Source organism: Lissotriton helveticus, chromosome 5_1, assembly GCF_964261635.1.
Source record: "Lissotriton helveticus chromosome 5_1, aLisHel1.1, whole genome shotgun sequence".
NCBI lineage: Eukaryota > Metazoa > Chordata > Amphibia > Caudata > Salamandridae > Lissotriton > Lissotriton helveticus.
The window spans coordinates 1,865,648,416-1,865,664,568 of record NC_136065.1 but is presented as its reverse complement, the minus strand read 5'-3'; the positions used below and the strand labels follow the sequence as shown (position 1 = coordinate 1,865,664,568).

Here is a 16,153-nt window from a genome sequence, read left to right as displayed (position 1 = left end):
GCAATGGGTCACTGTTCACTCGGTTATATGTAGTAGACATCGGTACAACTCTATTGTACTTACCATTGTGCTAATTATCATGTGTTGTATTTATAAGTCTGTTACCATACAAGATTTTGTATTTAATTTTCAGTAGGATGTTCATCTCACAGTTTTGGGAAACTTACTGTCATTGCAAATGTTGTGTCATTCACTTACAATGACATCATTGAAAGAAGCTCATTCATTGAAGCTGTGCTGTACTTTCATCCAATTCTCCAATATTGCTTTCATAATTAGGAAATAGTATTTTGCAATTATTCACTACTAATTAGGCCTTTATGGGGCTCTGACAGACAACGAAAGTCACCACGTGGCAAGTATAAAATGGAGGCCGCCATATAGCATGAGGCAATTTTTTTTATTAGAAGTTGCTTACAATTACTGGAAATGTGAAAGCTTAAATATACTAGCATACATAATTATGGGTGAGTGTATGTGCGCTTATTTAATTAAACATTTTGATGAAAAAAATCATCTGTTTGTGCCACTTTAACTTGTATTCCTTTTCCTCCCACAAAATGTTAAGTCCATGCTACATCATTTGGGATTTGCTAAATCTTCGTGTTTTTTTTATTTTAACTGAGTGCCTGCCTAGCAATGTATTTGGTAGACCTTTAGACCTTATGTCTCACTTGTAATTGCCACAGTTCTGACAGTCGTGCGTTGTACAGACAAATGATTAAATGTACATTTGTTTGCTTGACCTTATATTATTCATTAAGGCTATTTTTTTAATTTCCTTAACAGCGTGTGCCCAGCATACAGCCTCTGTGAGTTGTGTGAAGGTGGAGGTTTTTCTCATGACTCTAGTCATGTTTTCTTGAAGTTACGGAAACCTGTACTTACCATGTCTGAGAGTAATAGTCTCAGCCAGATTCCCTTTCCACGAATTTCTGCTTCTGTGGAACAAGTAAGGTAATTATCGTGAATTCTAATTCTTAAGATCTTATTGATGTCACAGTACTGACTTCATTCTTGCATTATCAATCAATGCTTGTTGCCAGAATAGCCTTCTCTTTTTCATTTAATTAAATCAGAAAATACTCCCTGCATGTGTTTAATGCATCTTGTTATTTTGAAAATACATTGTCCTTGTGGTAGTTGCTTGGGACACGTTTTTCTCAGTGTCTAGATTTAGACAGCTCTGAGCAAAACACAATGGCTAAGTTTTAAACAGCATCACCTCATTCAGTGTCCTTGTATTTAGTCATTTAATCAGGTGTTGGGTATTTTCAGGATAGGAGTGTCGAGTGTGTTACTATAATCATGTAGAATAGTCTGGGCATGTTTAAAAATATTTATCCTTTTGCTGTCCTCTTAAGGTCCTTTTTTTCAACCGTCAGCTTTAAACTGCACCATCTTTAAGCTAAGCTTTTTTCTAAGTGTCTCCAAAAGAAGGCAATGTGTCCCTGTTCTCTTTTGACTGTTTCATGTGTTTCGGTAGCTAATGGCATTTAATACCCACACCCAGACATCTTCAGATAACAACATATACAGTACCACTCTTGTAAAATGCTCCAAGATATGGTCATTTTAAAAAGTGACAGAAGTCGTGTTTATTGATGGAAAAAAGTAGGCCACATACAACTCATTGTGAAGAATAAAGAAGTTAGAATATATTTGTAATATCAAGCTTTTAATTGTAATGTCCCATCATACAGTGTAAAAACACTGAAGCCTCGTGCCTAGTAAAAGTTTCATCAATCCCCTTCAGTGGATCTCGTCATATCTGATTATTAGTGGCCTCCTTCTCTGCCATTAATTTGGATTGAAAAACCTACTAATCCAGTTCAGATCTACTTCAGTTGATGAAAGTAATATCAAACTTTCATTGGTCTTCTCACCCACTTTGTGATTATAGCTACATGTTAACTTACTCTTTGCAGAGAATACATGTTTTCCTTGTTTTAGTGTGAGAATTTCTGGCTTCTGACGATCTCGGCAGTGGAGAATTTGTCCTCAGACTGGCCACTAATCCATGGTCTTATTTTTATGAGCATTGCCTATACCCTACAAGCAAACCAAAGAACACTAGTGTGTTCAAGCAGTGGTTGGGTCGTAGCTCATACTGTCAAACTTTTGATAGTCATAAACACTGATAGCTTCCACTCCTATATGGGATACCTGATCACTTTTAGCATACGAGAACATAAAAAAAAAGAAAATCTAAATGCAATATTAACTACTTTGCTTTATAAATTAAACCAATTTTAGTAATACAGCCCCATAAGGTTTAATGTATCTGACGAGTCACGAAAAACAAAAGGAAAATATAGCAGAAATGAAGCAGGAACTTGGCAAAACTGGACATTTAATACTGCATCTTTAAGGAAAGCAGCCGCCCCATGGAATGAAATGACGTGCATTTGCAGTTGGCCTCACCGTTCTGTTTTATCCAGCCCTAGTCAACAGTATCATGGTTCACTCATCTCTGTACGCTCACTTTTTTGATGGATAATTCACTCTTTTTTCAAACGTTTACATCACACTTTACATTTGACTATGTTTACTAGCTTCTGCTTTGATAGTAATTTAAATCTTCATGAGCTCATGGAGTTGACGAGATGCACATGATCAAGATGGAGGCAGAGACACTTAAAATTGTCAGACTGGAAAAGACACCATGTTAAAACCATACTTGAAACAACAAACAGTATAGAACTGGAAGGAGACCGCTGGTGGCACGCAAGAAGTGGGCAGAGCAGGCTTGATGGTTCTCCACACAAGACACTTAATTGGCATCATGTTTTTGGAAAAGCAATTTCCAGTTCTGCCCGTGTTGTGGACAAATCCCAAACAGTTATGATGGAGGAGGGAGATCAAGGTTTACAAGTACAAGAATTTCTAAAAATGCAATCCCTGTGAATGTAAGCAATGACTATAATGCTTCACAAAGTGGTAAGGAGACCTACTTACTGACCTTGACAATGTTTCTTAACACTGACCAACTCCTGAGCAACTCCTACTTAATATGACTGTGATGACTGATTCGCTCGTTGATTTGCTCAGTAAATAACACACACTCAGTCACTTAGCCACACACATAGTTAAACATGCTGCCATTCATGTCACCTTTGCAACTTGATTTCTTTGAATCTGAATTCTTTTAACTATGTAAACATTGGTAATTTTTTATAGTAAGGCTTAAATTCATATTTTATAGACTCCAGAAACAGATGGACAAAACATTCATTAAAGCTGAAAAACAGCGACTGAGAGCTGAAAAGAAGCAGCGAAAAGCAAAGGTGAAGGAACTTAAACAGCTGCTGAAGATGCATAGAAAGATTCCTGTATGGAACACAGTGCATGGACAAGAAAGTTCAAATCCAACAGAGGCTAAACAGGATTGCCTGCAGACCAGTGCACTTGTGTAAGAAGGAAAATTATACCTTTGTGTTTGCTCTGGTGCTTAGCTATTACAACATATTTTTCGAGTGCCAAGTTACTAAAATTTATATTCCAGAGATTTGATTAGCTCTGACGTTCTTTGTTGGTGGAATTAGAAGAGCCCCATGTTTCCAGCACATTAAAAGCCTATGCTGGACTGAAAAATGCAATGGTGTGGTAAAATGCATGGGACATTGACTGCAAAGCACACTACCTGTTCGTTGCCTTAAAGTTTTGTCAGTGAGAGACATTTTTTGCCACAAAAAAGCACTTCTGTACAGTTGGTTTACTTCGAGGTAGTACGCACTCTGACTGATAGTCAGAGCTACTTTTTCAGCTTCCAGGTGCATTCACACTTTGTCATCGCTGTACAGCTGCAAATTGGCAGGACATTTCTTTTACGAAGTTCTTGAATTGCATATAGTAGGTTTTTGCAGTAGCTTCTCAGAAGAAAATTGACTTGGTAACAAAACACTAGAGATATGTCATGGGGCAAGGGAGGCCTATACTTCGAATCATGACCATCATTTTCTCCGGGGTTTACACTGACAAGCCCTTCACATTGATATTTGTCTCATCATTTACCACAGATAAATGTAAATGTAAATGTGCTGGACTTGTAAAGCGCACAGCTGCCCGTAAGCGTCCCGGCGCTTGCTTAGGGAACCCGTCCTGGTATTCCCCTGTGAGAAACCCCGGCAGGGTGTCCACAAGGTGAAAGCCAGGCATCCCGCCGCGAGGGGCCGTAGTGGAGATTAAGCAAGCTATTGCCCAGAGTCGCAGAGTGTGACCCCGTGAGTTGAGTAGGCACCAGAGCGAGAATTGTCGAGTCCGTGGAATTTTTGAGCCCAAGACCCGCCGAGGCGGGGAATCGAACCCTGGTCCACGGTCGATCTCAGCTTCAGGGTCTGCCGCCTCTAACCACTGAGCCACGCTTCTCCACAGATAACATTGTGAGGCCTCCGTGGGTTGCATTGCTAGTGAGTATAGGTTATTTAAATGGCTTTGAGTGTGGACATTTGCCAGCTCCTTCTTCACTTGTAGTTCATTTTCCATGGTAGGTTGACTAAACGGCTACCTAATCACTCACTCAAGGTCCTGGTGGCTAACAGGAGCTTGTCTTCAAAGACCACCATTTAGAGGAGTACTTGGCTGAACCATTTGGCACCAAGAAGGATAAAGTCCGTGACCTGAAATCTGTTAGAGGCAACTTCTGCTCAGTTACTAGTGAGATCGTAAACAAATGTAAGTTTACTTCTATCGCAAGCAAGATGCTAATGGTCACTGCAGTTCAGGCTCTTGTTGGTCTAAAGAACTTTCCAGGCATTTCCTGCGTTCAAAGCCATTAACACAGTAGTAATAATTTTCCATGATTTTAAAGAGAAAAAAACGTAGATTTCATTTTATTCAACATACATTTGTTCATATTTTTTTTTTTAAATCGTAGTTTTTTTACACAGTATATGTATATAATTGAATCCAATATTAAGGACCTCTGTGACCACGTCCACCTCTCAGAGGAAACTGCGAAAGATTTGCAGTGGAGTGTACTAGACCATGATTGGGTCAGTGGCAAACGCCACTTCCTACCCCACCCTGAATTGGTAGTTGTGACCAATAAGTCCTATCTGAGTTGGGGCTGCCATCTTGGAGATGCGGAGACTCTGGTCTCAGGCTCCATATCAGCCTCCTGGAGCTGAGGGACATTCTCTTGGCTTGAAAGTCTCGCTCCCCCCCCCACACACACACACATCAATGGGAGGCTGGGGCAGGTGCTTATGAACAACACCACAGTCATGTGGTATTGCAACAGGTGGGGCATTGTGGGGTTCTGGAGCATGTGCCAGGAGATGCTATGCCTCTGGAAACGGCTGGACTATCAGGTTATCGAACCACCTGGCAGGATCTTTGAATACAAGGGCAGATGAGGTCAACTGCTGACACCTAGTGGATCAGGAGTGGCAGTTACACCAGGAGGTGGCACAAGGCCTCTTTCATGAATGGAGGGAATTAAGAGAACCTTGGCTTGGTGTACCCAATGCCAGCAGTTCTTCGTGTTGGAGTTTCCTAGGTGCCTATCACTAGGGGACGCATTCTGCCTAGCGTGGAGCTCGGTACTCCTGTATGCTTTCCCACCGATACCACTCCTGCTGCAAGTTCTCTAGATGATCAGGAGCGACAGGCCCAAGTCATTCTAGTTGCCCTGGATTGGACACGTTGAGTATGGTATCCAGAACTCCTGAGTTTGGTGTGGCACACATCATATTGACCCCCTCCAGGCCAAGATATTCGATGTTCTATTTTTGTCTTTTGGCTGGCAAGGCATTGTTATGGGCTAATTTAAAGGTTACCTTTTAGCCCGTTACAGTTGCCGGACCAAGCCTCAATATTTTAGTCACCGATTGTCAGACATTTTTTTGAAAGGTCTCCTACACTTGTTTACTCACTTTCCTTTCAATGTACCTCAGTGGGAGCTTAACTTGGTCCTCGCATTTTTTTTTCTTCAAAACTCTGTTTATTGAGTCAGCTGATATTGTATTTATACAAATTTTAAAGCAATGGATACATATAATAGTCCACATATTGAATATCAAGCAGTTGACTATTCCATGAAAGTTCTGAAACATAAACATAAACCAATCAGGACTGTAAACGACAGCCCCAAACCTTTTAACACACTGTGTCACAGATTGTAAAACAAGACTCCCGGTATGCCCTGTCCGCTGTATGACAATCCCCATCACCATTGCAACAAAAATAGCGACCCGTGCTACCCCACTATATGATATCAGTGTCTGCAGGGTGTGGAAGAGGAGGCTCCAAATCAAGACCCCTAAAATCCGCCCATCGCTTCCAGATTTTATAGTGCTTCTGAGGGCACCCTCTCGCCTTAAAAATAGGCTGCTCCTGGCCCATGCACCAATCGAGACCAGCCCTCCAAGCGCACAACTTAGGTGGGGCCGGATCCTTCCACGACCGAGCAGTATCCCTTATAGCTAGGGTGAGACCTAAGATTAGTAAATGTCTTTTGTAGATATTGCCCCCTATCTCATCCATAATATGCAATAGAATTAGCCTAGGGGAATGAGGTACCGCTCATCCCAGTACTTCAGAGAGACAGCCGATAACCCCTCTCCAAAACCGGCTCAAGGCCTCACAGTTCCAGGTGATATGCAGTAATGTACCCTCCTCTCTGTCTAAGGCACATGGGGGAATCTATCATCCCAGTCGCTCTGCCAAAGTGGGGTCTCCTGCATCAACCGCCACAGCCATCCCACCCGGCGTAGGGAGTCCATCCAAATGCCGAAGACAACCTGAGTAGCTGGCTGTCCTGAGGGACACCCTATCTGTCTGGTCCTGCCACAAAAAGCGGCTCAACCGGGAATTTAGCTGTTGGCACCAGGAAGGTGCTATCTGGAAAGGGTGATTCTGTAATTGGTACAGGAGACGAGGGAGGGACACCATTTTGAAGATTGCAGACCTGCCTAGTATAGATAAGGGCATTCATGACCACACTTCCATCACCGCCTGTGTGCGCGTCCAAATAGGGGAGATATTTTTATCCCATGAAATCAATGGTACAGCCAATATATAGACCCCAAGATATTTCAGACGAGTCGTAGCCACAGTCACCTCCCTGTCCAGGTGCCAATATCTGCGCCCTCATGCACGGGCCAAAGAACGGATTTCTTTGCATTCATATATTGGCCTGTGTGTTGGCCGTAAATCTGCATAATGCGGAGAATACGGGGACCTGAACGGCAGGGATTCATAAGGAAGAATAGGACGTCATCGGTGTAGAGAGGAATCATATCCAAAAACCCTCCCGGCCACTCAAAGCCCATTACCTGTGCATTCATCCATGCGAACCCTGGCTGCTAATGGTTCCATAGCTAAATCAAACAGATAGGGGGAAAGGGGACAACAATGTTGAGTACCCCGTCGTTTAGGAAAAGGATCGGACGCAGCAACAATTCTGACCGAGGCCGAGAGGTCAGTGTAAAGAAGTTTAATATAGGAGATAAGGCATGGACCGCAATTTAACCGTTGTAGTAGTGCAAACAGATCGACCCATCCCCGCGAGTCAAGCGCTCTATCAATTTCCGCTAAGAACAGGGCCCTGAAGGCGATCAATAGCCGCAACCAAGTTATATACATTTGTGATATTTGTGACGGGTAGCCCGCTGGGGCATAAAGCCGGCCTGGCCTGGATGAACCAACTCGGTCATATAGGGAAGGATACATTTGGCCAGCTCTTTGGCCAACAATTTGTTCCTGAGGTTTAACTAAGAGATGGGGCGATATGAGGAGTGCTGATCCGGGGACCGACCAGGCTTTGGAAAACTGCGATTTCTGGGTGCCTCCAGTCCGGAGGAAGCTTCCCTTTTTCAAGGGCTGCATGTACCACTGCCAAGTAATGGGGAAGACAGTGGTTTTGAAATGATTTTAAAAAACTCGCTGGGGAAGCCGTTCGCCCCGGTGCTTTCCCGGACCGTAAGTCGATCAGGGCCTCCCCTAACTCATCTATCGTCAACGGGACGTCCAAATCTTCCCTTTAGCTATCCGAAATAGCCTAAGCAGGCAAATCATCAAGAAATTGGTTGACCAGAGGTAACGTGAGGGCTTCCGTGGGGGCATATAGCTCCGCATAGTATGCCGCAAAACTGACAGCGATCCGGACAGGGTCAGTGAGCATCCGGCCATCCCCATCGAGAATCCCCGGTGTGCTCACTGGACGGAGCGCTCGTTGACACAAGCGATGGAGAAGCAAGCTCGATTTGTCTCACCACTGTTAGATTCTACTTCGAGATGCCAACCAAGCCTGCCTGGCCTCTTCACGAAGGGTGTCCGCATAAGTCTGCTGTAGAAGGAGCATTGAAGGCGGTATACCCCGCCATATTTTCCCTGCATTTCTGTTCTAGGAGTAGAATCTGCACTTCAGTCTGGCTCAGAGCCTCCTAGTGCTTTTCCCGTCAGGCGGCACAGTAAGCGATGTCCACTCACATAATGGTGGGCTTCATCACCTCCCATACCATGGTTGAGGAGTCAACCGTGCCCGAATTCTCAGCGAAATATGCCATAAGGGCTTGTTGTATGTGGGACGTGTATTCTGGGTCTTGGAGATGCCACGTCGACAACCGCTATCGAAAGGGGGGATGCACCACTTCCAGGAGTGAGGGCCACCTGAGAATGATCGGACAGATCTCTAGGTAAGATATCCGTCTCTGCGATCCGAAAATAGTAGGAGTTTGGTATAAACTCATAATCCAGCCTAGAAAACGAATCATGGACCGCCGAATAATGCGTATAACTGTAAGTAGCTCGGTGTATGTGGCGCCAAGTATCCTTCCACCCCATATCTCCCATGAATGTGTGCAACCGTGTGGGTCTCAATATCTCAGGTGCCCCACGCGAACGCCGTCTATCCTGTGCCACGTTTGCCACATCATTCCAATTCCCGCCGAGAACTGAGATGCCTCCAGGAATCTCCAACAGTTTTGCTGACAATCGCTCAACAAAAGTATCCGAAAGTTGGGGAGGTGCATAAATACTGCCCAGTGTAATAATTTTCCAATGCAATGTTCCTGAAATAATAACATATCTACCATGGTGGTCAGACCATATTTTGGAATGAACAAAGGGGATTCGACGATAGATAAGTATGGCAATCTCCTCCCACCTCTCCTCCCCCCCCCCCCCAAGAACCCCTGGTAAACCCCACGTGAAAAACTTGGACATTTCCAAAACGCGCAAGACACAGCACTTTAGTGCCCAGCAGATGAGTCTCTTGCAATAGTAGAACATCGGCAAGGGCCCCCTTGGTTTGTAATAGGACCACACCGCGTTTGACCTTGTTTAGAGCCCCCTGAATGTTCCAGCTTACTGCGGGAACAGTTACAGGACTGGGCATCGAATAGAAGTGTGAAACTCTGGGCCGGCACAGGGCATACAAATCATAGGTGGAAGCAAAAAGGACACAGTGTAATCAACAACATAGAACAAACCTATCCCCCGGCCCCCACCCACCCAATACCTCACAACAATTGAAGCATTTGTCACAGCATGGGACACGCCACTACGCCAACGGGAGCAGGGTACGTCCCCATACCTAGAGTTCCCCACAGAACAGTCCTCAAACATTAAGAAAGTTCTCAGATACTGAGAAAAGAGTTAAGGGGTTTAGGCCACCCATGGACTGGGGCACAGTAGACGCCGCTGGCGCAGCAACCATTGTAAGGAAAGTTCTCCAACCTCTGGTTAAGGCGGCGACGGAGTTTCCTGAGCCTCCGCTATCCGCGATGTAGATGCACTTTGTGATTTAGAGAGGCGTATCGAGCTGGACCTCCGAGTCGGCTTCACCTTAGGCTGAACCGCCTGTCACTCAACCTCTCTGGTTCATGATTCAGGGTACAGTTGCGGCAGAGTATGCGGCCTATGTCTCTGTCTCTCGTCCGTCCAGGCAAAGACCTCCTCTGGAGTATCGAATAAAAGGGTACGTGACTTGTATATGACTCTCAATCTGGCCGGGAAGAGAAGTGCATAATGAATTTTAAGATTCCGCAACTGGGCTGTAGCAGCAGTGAAGGATTTGCGTTGCTGTTGCACCATCTGCGTATAGTCCAGAAATATCAGGATATGGTGAGAGTCGAAGTGTAGCTTACCGGCCAACCTGGCCTGTGAAAGGATAGCATCACGATCATGGAAATTCAAGAGTCTCACCATGACGGGCCCCGGCCGGGGCCCAGGAGGTGGTTTATGCATGAGGGCACAATGCGCACGTTCAATTATGTAGCACAGCGACAATGACCTCCGGGGGGATTGACCCCGTGATCCACTTCGTAAGAAACTAATCCATGTTGTTGCTCTCACAGCCCTCCGAAAATCCCACAAAGCGGAGATTGTTTCTCTGAGCCCTGCCCTCCGCATCCTCCACTCTCGGCTCCGGTCAACTCTCGAACGCAGTGTCAACCACTTCGTCCCGAAGGCGGAAAGACTGGTCCGAGGCAGTCTGCACACAAGCCGCACCGGGACTAACCAAGCCTCCTCTGCGCACAGGTGCCCCAGAGCCCCCCTAGTGGGTGTCACCCCTCCGCCTGTCCACGGGTGGGACAACCCCCTGGGGTCCATGGAGAGGTCTTGCTGGTCCGCAATGTAGTGGGATCCTCCAGCCACGAAGAGGACCGGACTGGGACCCTCGGCCAAGTGTGCCACCACAGGCCTGGGCCGGCACACTGCCACAGCCTCCGGCGCTCCCAATCCACTATATCCGGCCAGCTACGATGAGGAGGGAGGCCGCAGGGAACAGCCCAAGGGCCCCGCCGAAGTAGACTGGCAGGGGGCCCCAACTGCGCTGTAACGGATCCAAGCATGCCACTCCAAAGGACCCTTCGCCTCCGAAACCCCCCCCCCCAGGGAAACCAAGGCGCTCACGGCGGTGAAGATCCGGGATCCACACCTGCTCGGCCGCCGGATTGCAGAATTTGCCGATGGGGCCAGGCGGCATCCATCTCCCCCACTCACACTCGGTCTAGGCGACGGAGCAGAAGTCCTGAGGGGGACCCAACAGATCTCGAGCGGGCCCCTATGTGCCAGTCCTCTGCCACGGCGAAGCCCCGGATGAGCCAAAATAGCCGCCCGCCCTAGGGATGAGTACAGGCCCGAAGGCCTCTGCAGATCATCAGGGCGCGGGGCACCGCCGGTGCCAACTAGACTGACCCTAGATGCAGTGAGGAAGGATTGAGGTGGCCCGGACCGCCAGGAGCTCCTCACGACCTCACACAAGCTCCAGGGGGGCAGCGCCAGGCCTTCACTGCCTGCAAGCCCCAGGCCTTCGCTGCATGCAAGCCTGCAAGCCCCAGGCCTTCGCTGCATGCAAGCCCCAGGCCTTCGCTGCATGCAAGCCCCAGGCCTTAACTGCATGCAATCCCCAAGCGGTGGCCGCGCAACCACGATCCACGACTGAGCCAAACTCCGGAGCGGTAGCTCCCAGCCCCTATACGTGGGCTCCCAGCTGTTCCTCACTGGTTCCGGCAGGTCATGGGTGGATTAGAGAGGGTTATTACACCGCCAACGACAGGATAAATAAAGGATTATGTTTGAGCTTGTCTAGAAAGTGACCGCGATGCTGGACCTCTTGGCCACGCACCCCTGGTCCTCACATATTTGATGTGCACTCCCTTTGCGCCGGTTCACAGTGGTCCTTTGCCACACCTCACCCTCAAGATGGAGTTCCTCGTTACCTTCCCCTCAATGAGAGAGCGAGCTTCACTCTTTCTATGTTAACCTCCACCATTTTCTTCCCAGGCAAACTGGTTCTTCGTACGTGAGCATCCTTCTTACCAACAGTTGTGACGCCGTTCCTCGTCGGTCAAGCCAACACCCTGCCGGTGTTCTATGATCCTCCTCACCCCTCTAAGAAGGAGGAAATATTCCATTGTTCATACCCCGAAAGAACACTTAGCTTTTACATCAATTGTACCAAAGATCATGGGAGGGGGGCGATCAGTTCTTTGTGGGGTTCACTGGGTTTTAAAAAAGCAAGGCAGTGCAGCAGAGGACCATCGCCTGTTGGCTCGGTCTCTGCATCAATATCTGCTATGCATTGCCCAAAAAGCAGCCTCCAGAAGGTCTGTAAGCTCATTTCATCAGAGTCAAAGCTGCTACCACCGTGTTAATACGCAGAGTTCCTGTCTAGAATATCTGCCAGGTAGCTACATGAGCATCGCTCCATACATTCACGAAGCACTACTGTATGAACAGCCAGGATGCTGATAGCGCCATTTAATCTGCTTGGTCCCAAGAGACTCCTTGGTTTGATCCAATTCACACACCCACCTCCTAAAAGGTGTAGCTCTATTATTTATTCACAAGGTGAGAAATCGGCGGTTAGAAGTCTCTATCGGAAGAAATATTTATTAGCCTTCTGTAATTTTCTTACTGCTAGACACAGAATCATCATCACCCACCCTCCCATCCTCACCATTCTATGAATTAGTCTCTACCCATTAATAATATCAGCTCACTGGTCAAAGCTAATTTGCTGTTGGTGCTCTGCGTCTGGGGATGCGGTGCAGCGGATGTCAGCGCATTTGAGTGACACCTTTATGAGCCCCGCACATTATTTCCTGGGCAGGGTGGCATCCTTGCGTAGCCACACGGTGCCACATAATGTCACACAGAGGTACTGATCAAAAGTTACTGGATCCTGTCTGACATATATCCAAACATGCATTACAACACACACCTTTGACGTTTCCTCTTCTGTCTCGTTTGAACAGGCACAGTCAAAACTCAAGGTGAACATACAGGGCCGGATTGGCCGTAGTGGACACTGGAAGTTTCCCTGGTGGGCCATAAGGGTGGGGGCCGGTTTTGTTACTGGGGGCAGTTTTTGCAGACAATGTGGCCCCTTGTAACAAAAGCACACGCAGTGGCAGTGGTCCACCCAGCACCCCTCCATCCCCTACCTGGCCGTGTTGGACCTAATTGCCAGGGCTGGTTTGCGATCCCTGTCCAGCCCCCTGTGAACAAATGAGTTTATATCAACCGCTGTATACCAGAGTCTTGTCAAAACAATTTTCGAAAGCAACTAGTGGTCCTGGAAGTAATTAACCTCCGTGTATTGTGTCATGGAGCCCACTGTGTTGACTATTTGCTTGAGAGCACCCCTTCCCACTTAAAACAAATTAACCTAAAAAATGTGTGTGTGTGTGTTCTCATGGCAGCTCATAGAAAAGTTACTACTTTCTTAATACCACTAGGAAAAAGAAGAAGATAAAATATCATCACTCATTTATACTGAAGTTAAAAAACCTGAACCTTTGTAAATGAACTCTCGCTATAACTGTAGTTAACCCACAGTACAACTGCTGTAGTTGAGAAAATGCGTGTCTTAATGAGATATTGGTCAGCAACTTATTAATATCCTGGTTGATTTGCATCCTAAAAGAGACTTACTGGGTTGACGTGTGCCTAAAATTTGATAGGAAGATATTTATCTGAAGAGAAGAAAAAAATATAAAATACAGATCTGTGTTTTATAAATGAACATTATTATGATTGGTTACTCAAAATCATGTCGTTGCGAAGGGCCTGTCCTAAGAACTGATCTCATAAAGGTTGAGACCGAGCGAAGTTTAACTGATAGTCTGTGGCTACCAGGGCTAATTTGATACACACAACTTAGTTTGCGCCATGTTTGTTTCAGTACAGACTGTACTGTTGGTGTTCTTTCAATTTGCTATAACCATTGAAATATTAGGACTGTGATGTATTTTTGATATTGTACATATTCACACTGAAGAAGTTAAGAAAGGCTAATTAAGCAAAGTAACAACTTCAAATGAGGAATTACTTTTGCTCATTCTCGTTACATGATTACATAAGAGATTCTATTCAAATAAATGCTGGGTCTTCTAAAAAGACCATGGTTTGACTAAAATGTTCCTATCTCAATCACAACATGGCAGATTTCAAGAGTTCATTAGCATTTTTAGCTCCATGAGTCCTTTTTTGTTACCCATTTGTAAAAGAGGAGAGTTATCAAAAATCATTAGGTTATTGTGGTGGCATGTTGACATATTTCAGAAACTCAAAAAAGGTTAATGGTTAGACATTTTCTTATGTGTTCTGTTTGTGCAATGTACAACTATTCCTATGTGTTTTCAGGCGCTGTGAGATCAGAAATATCTTACCAAAGAAGTAGAGACAAGTTTTAAACTAATCATGGAGTGGTAAATAATGAGTACATTCAAGAAAGTAGAGGGAAATAGAATTCCATTTATTTTCCAGTACGTAGGAACGTGGCCATCATAACACATTACCTAATTTGGGTACAACAGGCTTTCTGTCGTGAGAGAAACTGAGAATTCTGGTTTGCCCATAGACCTTGAACATGTTCTGCAGGATCTTCGGGGCATTTGGCAGCTCTATGGAAAATGCATAAGCTCTTAAATGTCATATGTTGACCACTATCAGCCAGTGGTGCTTAACTAGCTAATCAAAAAATAGAGACCTAGTGAGAAACACCAGGAGTTATTTGTTAGCTGAAGACGATGTAGCAATTTGAACTGAGATTAAAAAAAAACTTGCATTGAGGTGATCTACAATTACAGCCTTGACAACTGTGGGAGCAACATTCAAAATGAAGGGAATGGTAACATTTTGCAAGGTATCATCAGATAGAAAGCAAATAGAAATATGATTAATTTTAGGAATAAGATTAATGAGCTGTCAGAAAGAAAACTTTATTTCTGGACTGTCAGCTGAAATAGGCGGAGTACCAAAGTAAATGTTGATTGACCGCGATTAGAAACTCATTATTTTCAGTTCTGTTATTAGCAAGTTCTATTACACCCATATGTCTAAACGAACATACAGCTTTGGAAGTTGAATTTGGTGGAGGATATATTGCCATTGTCTGCAAAGGCCATAGACAGGCATACATTTTGAAAAGTGTCTGTCTCATAGTCGAGTGTTGAACTGCCCAGGAGAGGGGTCTTAATTAAGATTAAGATTGAAAGAGGACAGGGTTCTTGACAGCTGTTGATCTTTCTTAGCTAATTGCATGCAGGGTAATACTCCGACAACTGGTTTGTGAAAATGGAAAGCAAAACCAGTTGAGTCTCTGCTAAGACCAAAGATAGCTCTAAAAAGATTAAGGTGGCAACACAACCTTGATCTGAGACCAGCTCAACCTCTGTTTTGTGCAGTGCGCAAAACTGGGCCTAATGGGGGTTCCAAGATATTATTAACCATAATCAGAACAAAGCTGTCTATTGACAACCTTTTTCACCACTTTGTCTTCAGAAGGCAAAGGGATATCAGCCGAAAATAACTTAAATGGTAGAACCTGCCAAGAACTTCTTCACAAATTTGATTACTTGTGCAACTTTTGAGGCAACGGGAGCAAAGGCTATAATGAGATATTACTAAGATTCTCTAAAAGGTTTAATAATCAAGGGCAAGAAGACAAAAATAATCGGATCAAGGAGTGACCTAGACCTGACAACTATATAATAATCTTTGTAGTGTCATCAAGTGAACTAGTTACAGCACTAATTAGTGAGATACATATTGCTCACACACAATATAGACGCAACAGAGGCATGTGCTTTTAGCTCAAATGAGGTGGGTGTCAAAGAACACTGATTCTCCGGTATATGGGGTGTCTTTCATAGATTCACATGCCTGAATCATTCCCCGTCGTCGGAGTGGGAGTCCCACGGTACATAAAAAAGCAATAATATGCTATAAATACATAGTAAATACCAATAAAAACAAACCAGGAAGTAAAGTAGCCAAAGCTACAGTAGAAAAAACTTCCACACCTATGACTACCCTAGTCATTTTGTATAGTCCAAAATACAGCCAATCAGGCGCCAGCACCCACCAGAAGGTTCTCCCCAGAGGCTCAGGCTCTCAGATTTTCTACCGCACGTCGTGTGAAGGGAGTCTTCCTGAGCTCTGCTCAGTTTTCTTCTCTTTCTTCCTTTTGGATCTTTTCTTCAAGGATGTCTTCAACGAAATCTCTGTTTAGAGCCTGTGATTCTTGTGGTAAGCTCCGGCTTTTTAAAGAGGACCCCCACAAAAAATGTATTTATTGCCTATACCCAGATCATCAAGTCAAGTACTGTAAGATCTGCAGAACTTTTCCTCAGAAGACTCTCAGAGATAGAGAGGGTCGGTTGCTTTTGTGGCTACGAAAGCTTAAGGATTCTGATAA

At 45.1% G+C, this 16,153-nt stretch overlaps 1 protein-coding gene across 10 annotated transcripts in view; it reads left to right on the top strand.

Annotated features, from left to right (window-relative positions):
- Nucleotides 1–16,153, top strand: part of NBR1 (NBR1 autophagy cargo receptor) — a 657,239-nt gene that overhangs the window by 208,745 nt on the left and 432,341 nt on the right. For 8 of the 10 annotated variants that reach the window (XM_078645308.1, XM_078645309.1, XM_078645312.1 and 5 more), the window contains 2 exons: nt 790–957; nt 3,206–3,412. In XM_078645308.1, coding sequence (XP_078501434.1) covers nt 790–957; nt 3,206–3,412 — 375 coding nt within the window. The remainder of the gene's footprint in view (nt 1–789; nt 958–3,205; nt 3,413–16,153) is intronic. The other 2 variants (XM_078645311.1, XM_078645306.1) reach the window with 1 other exon arrangement.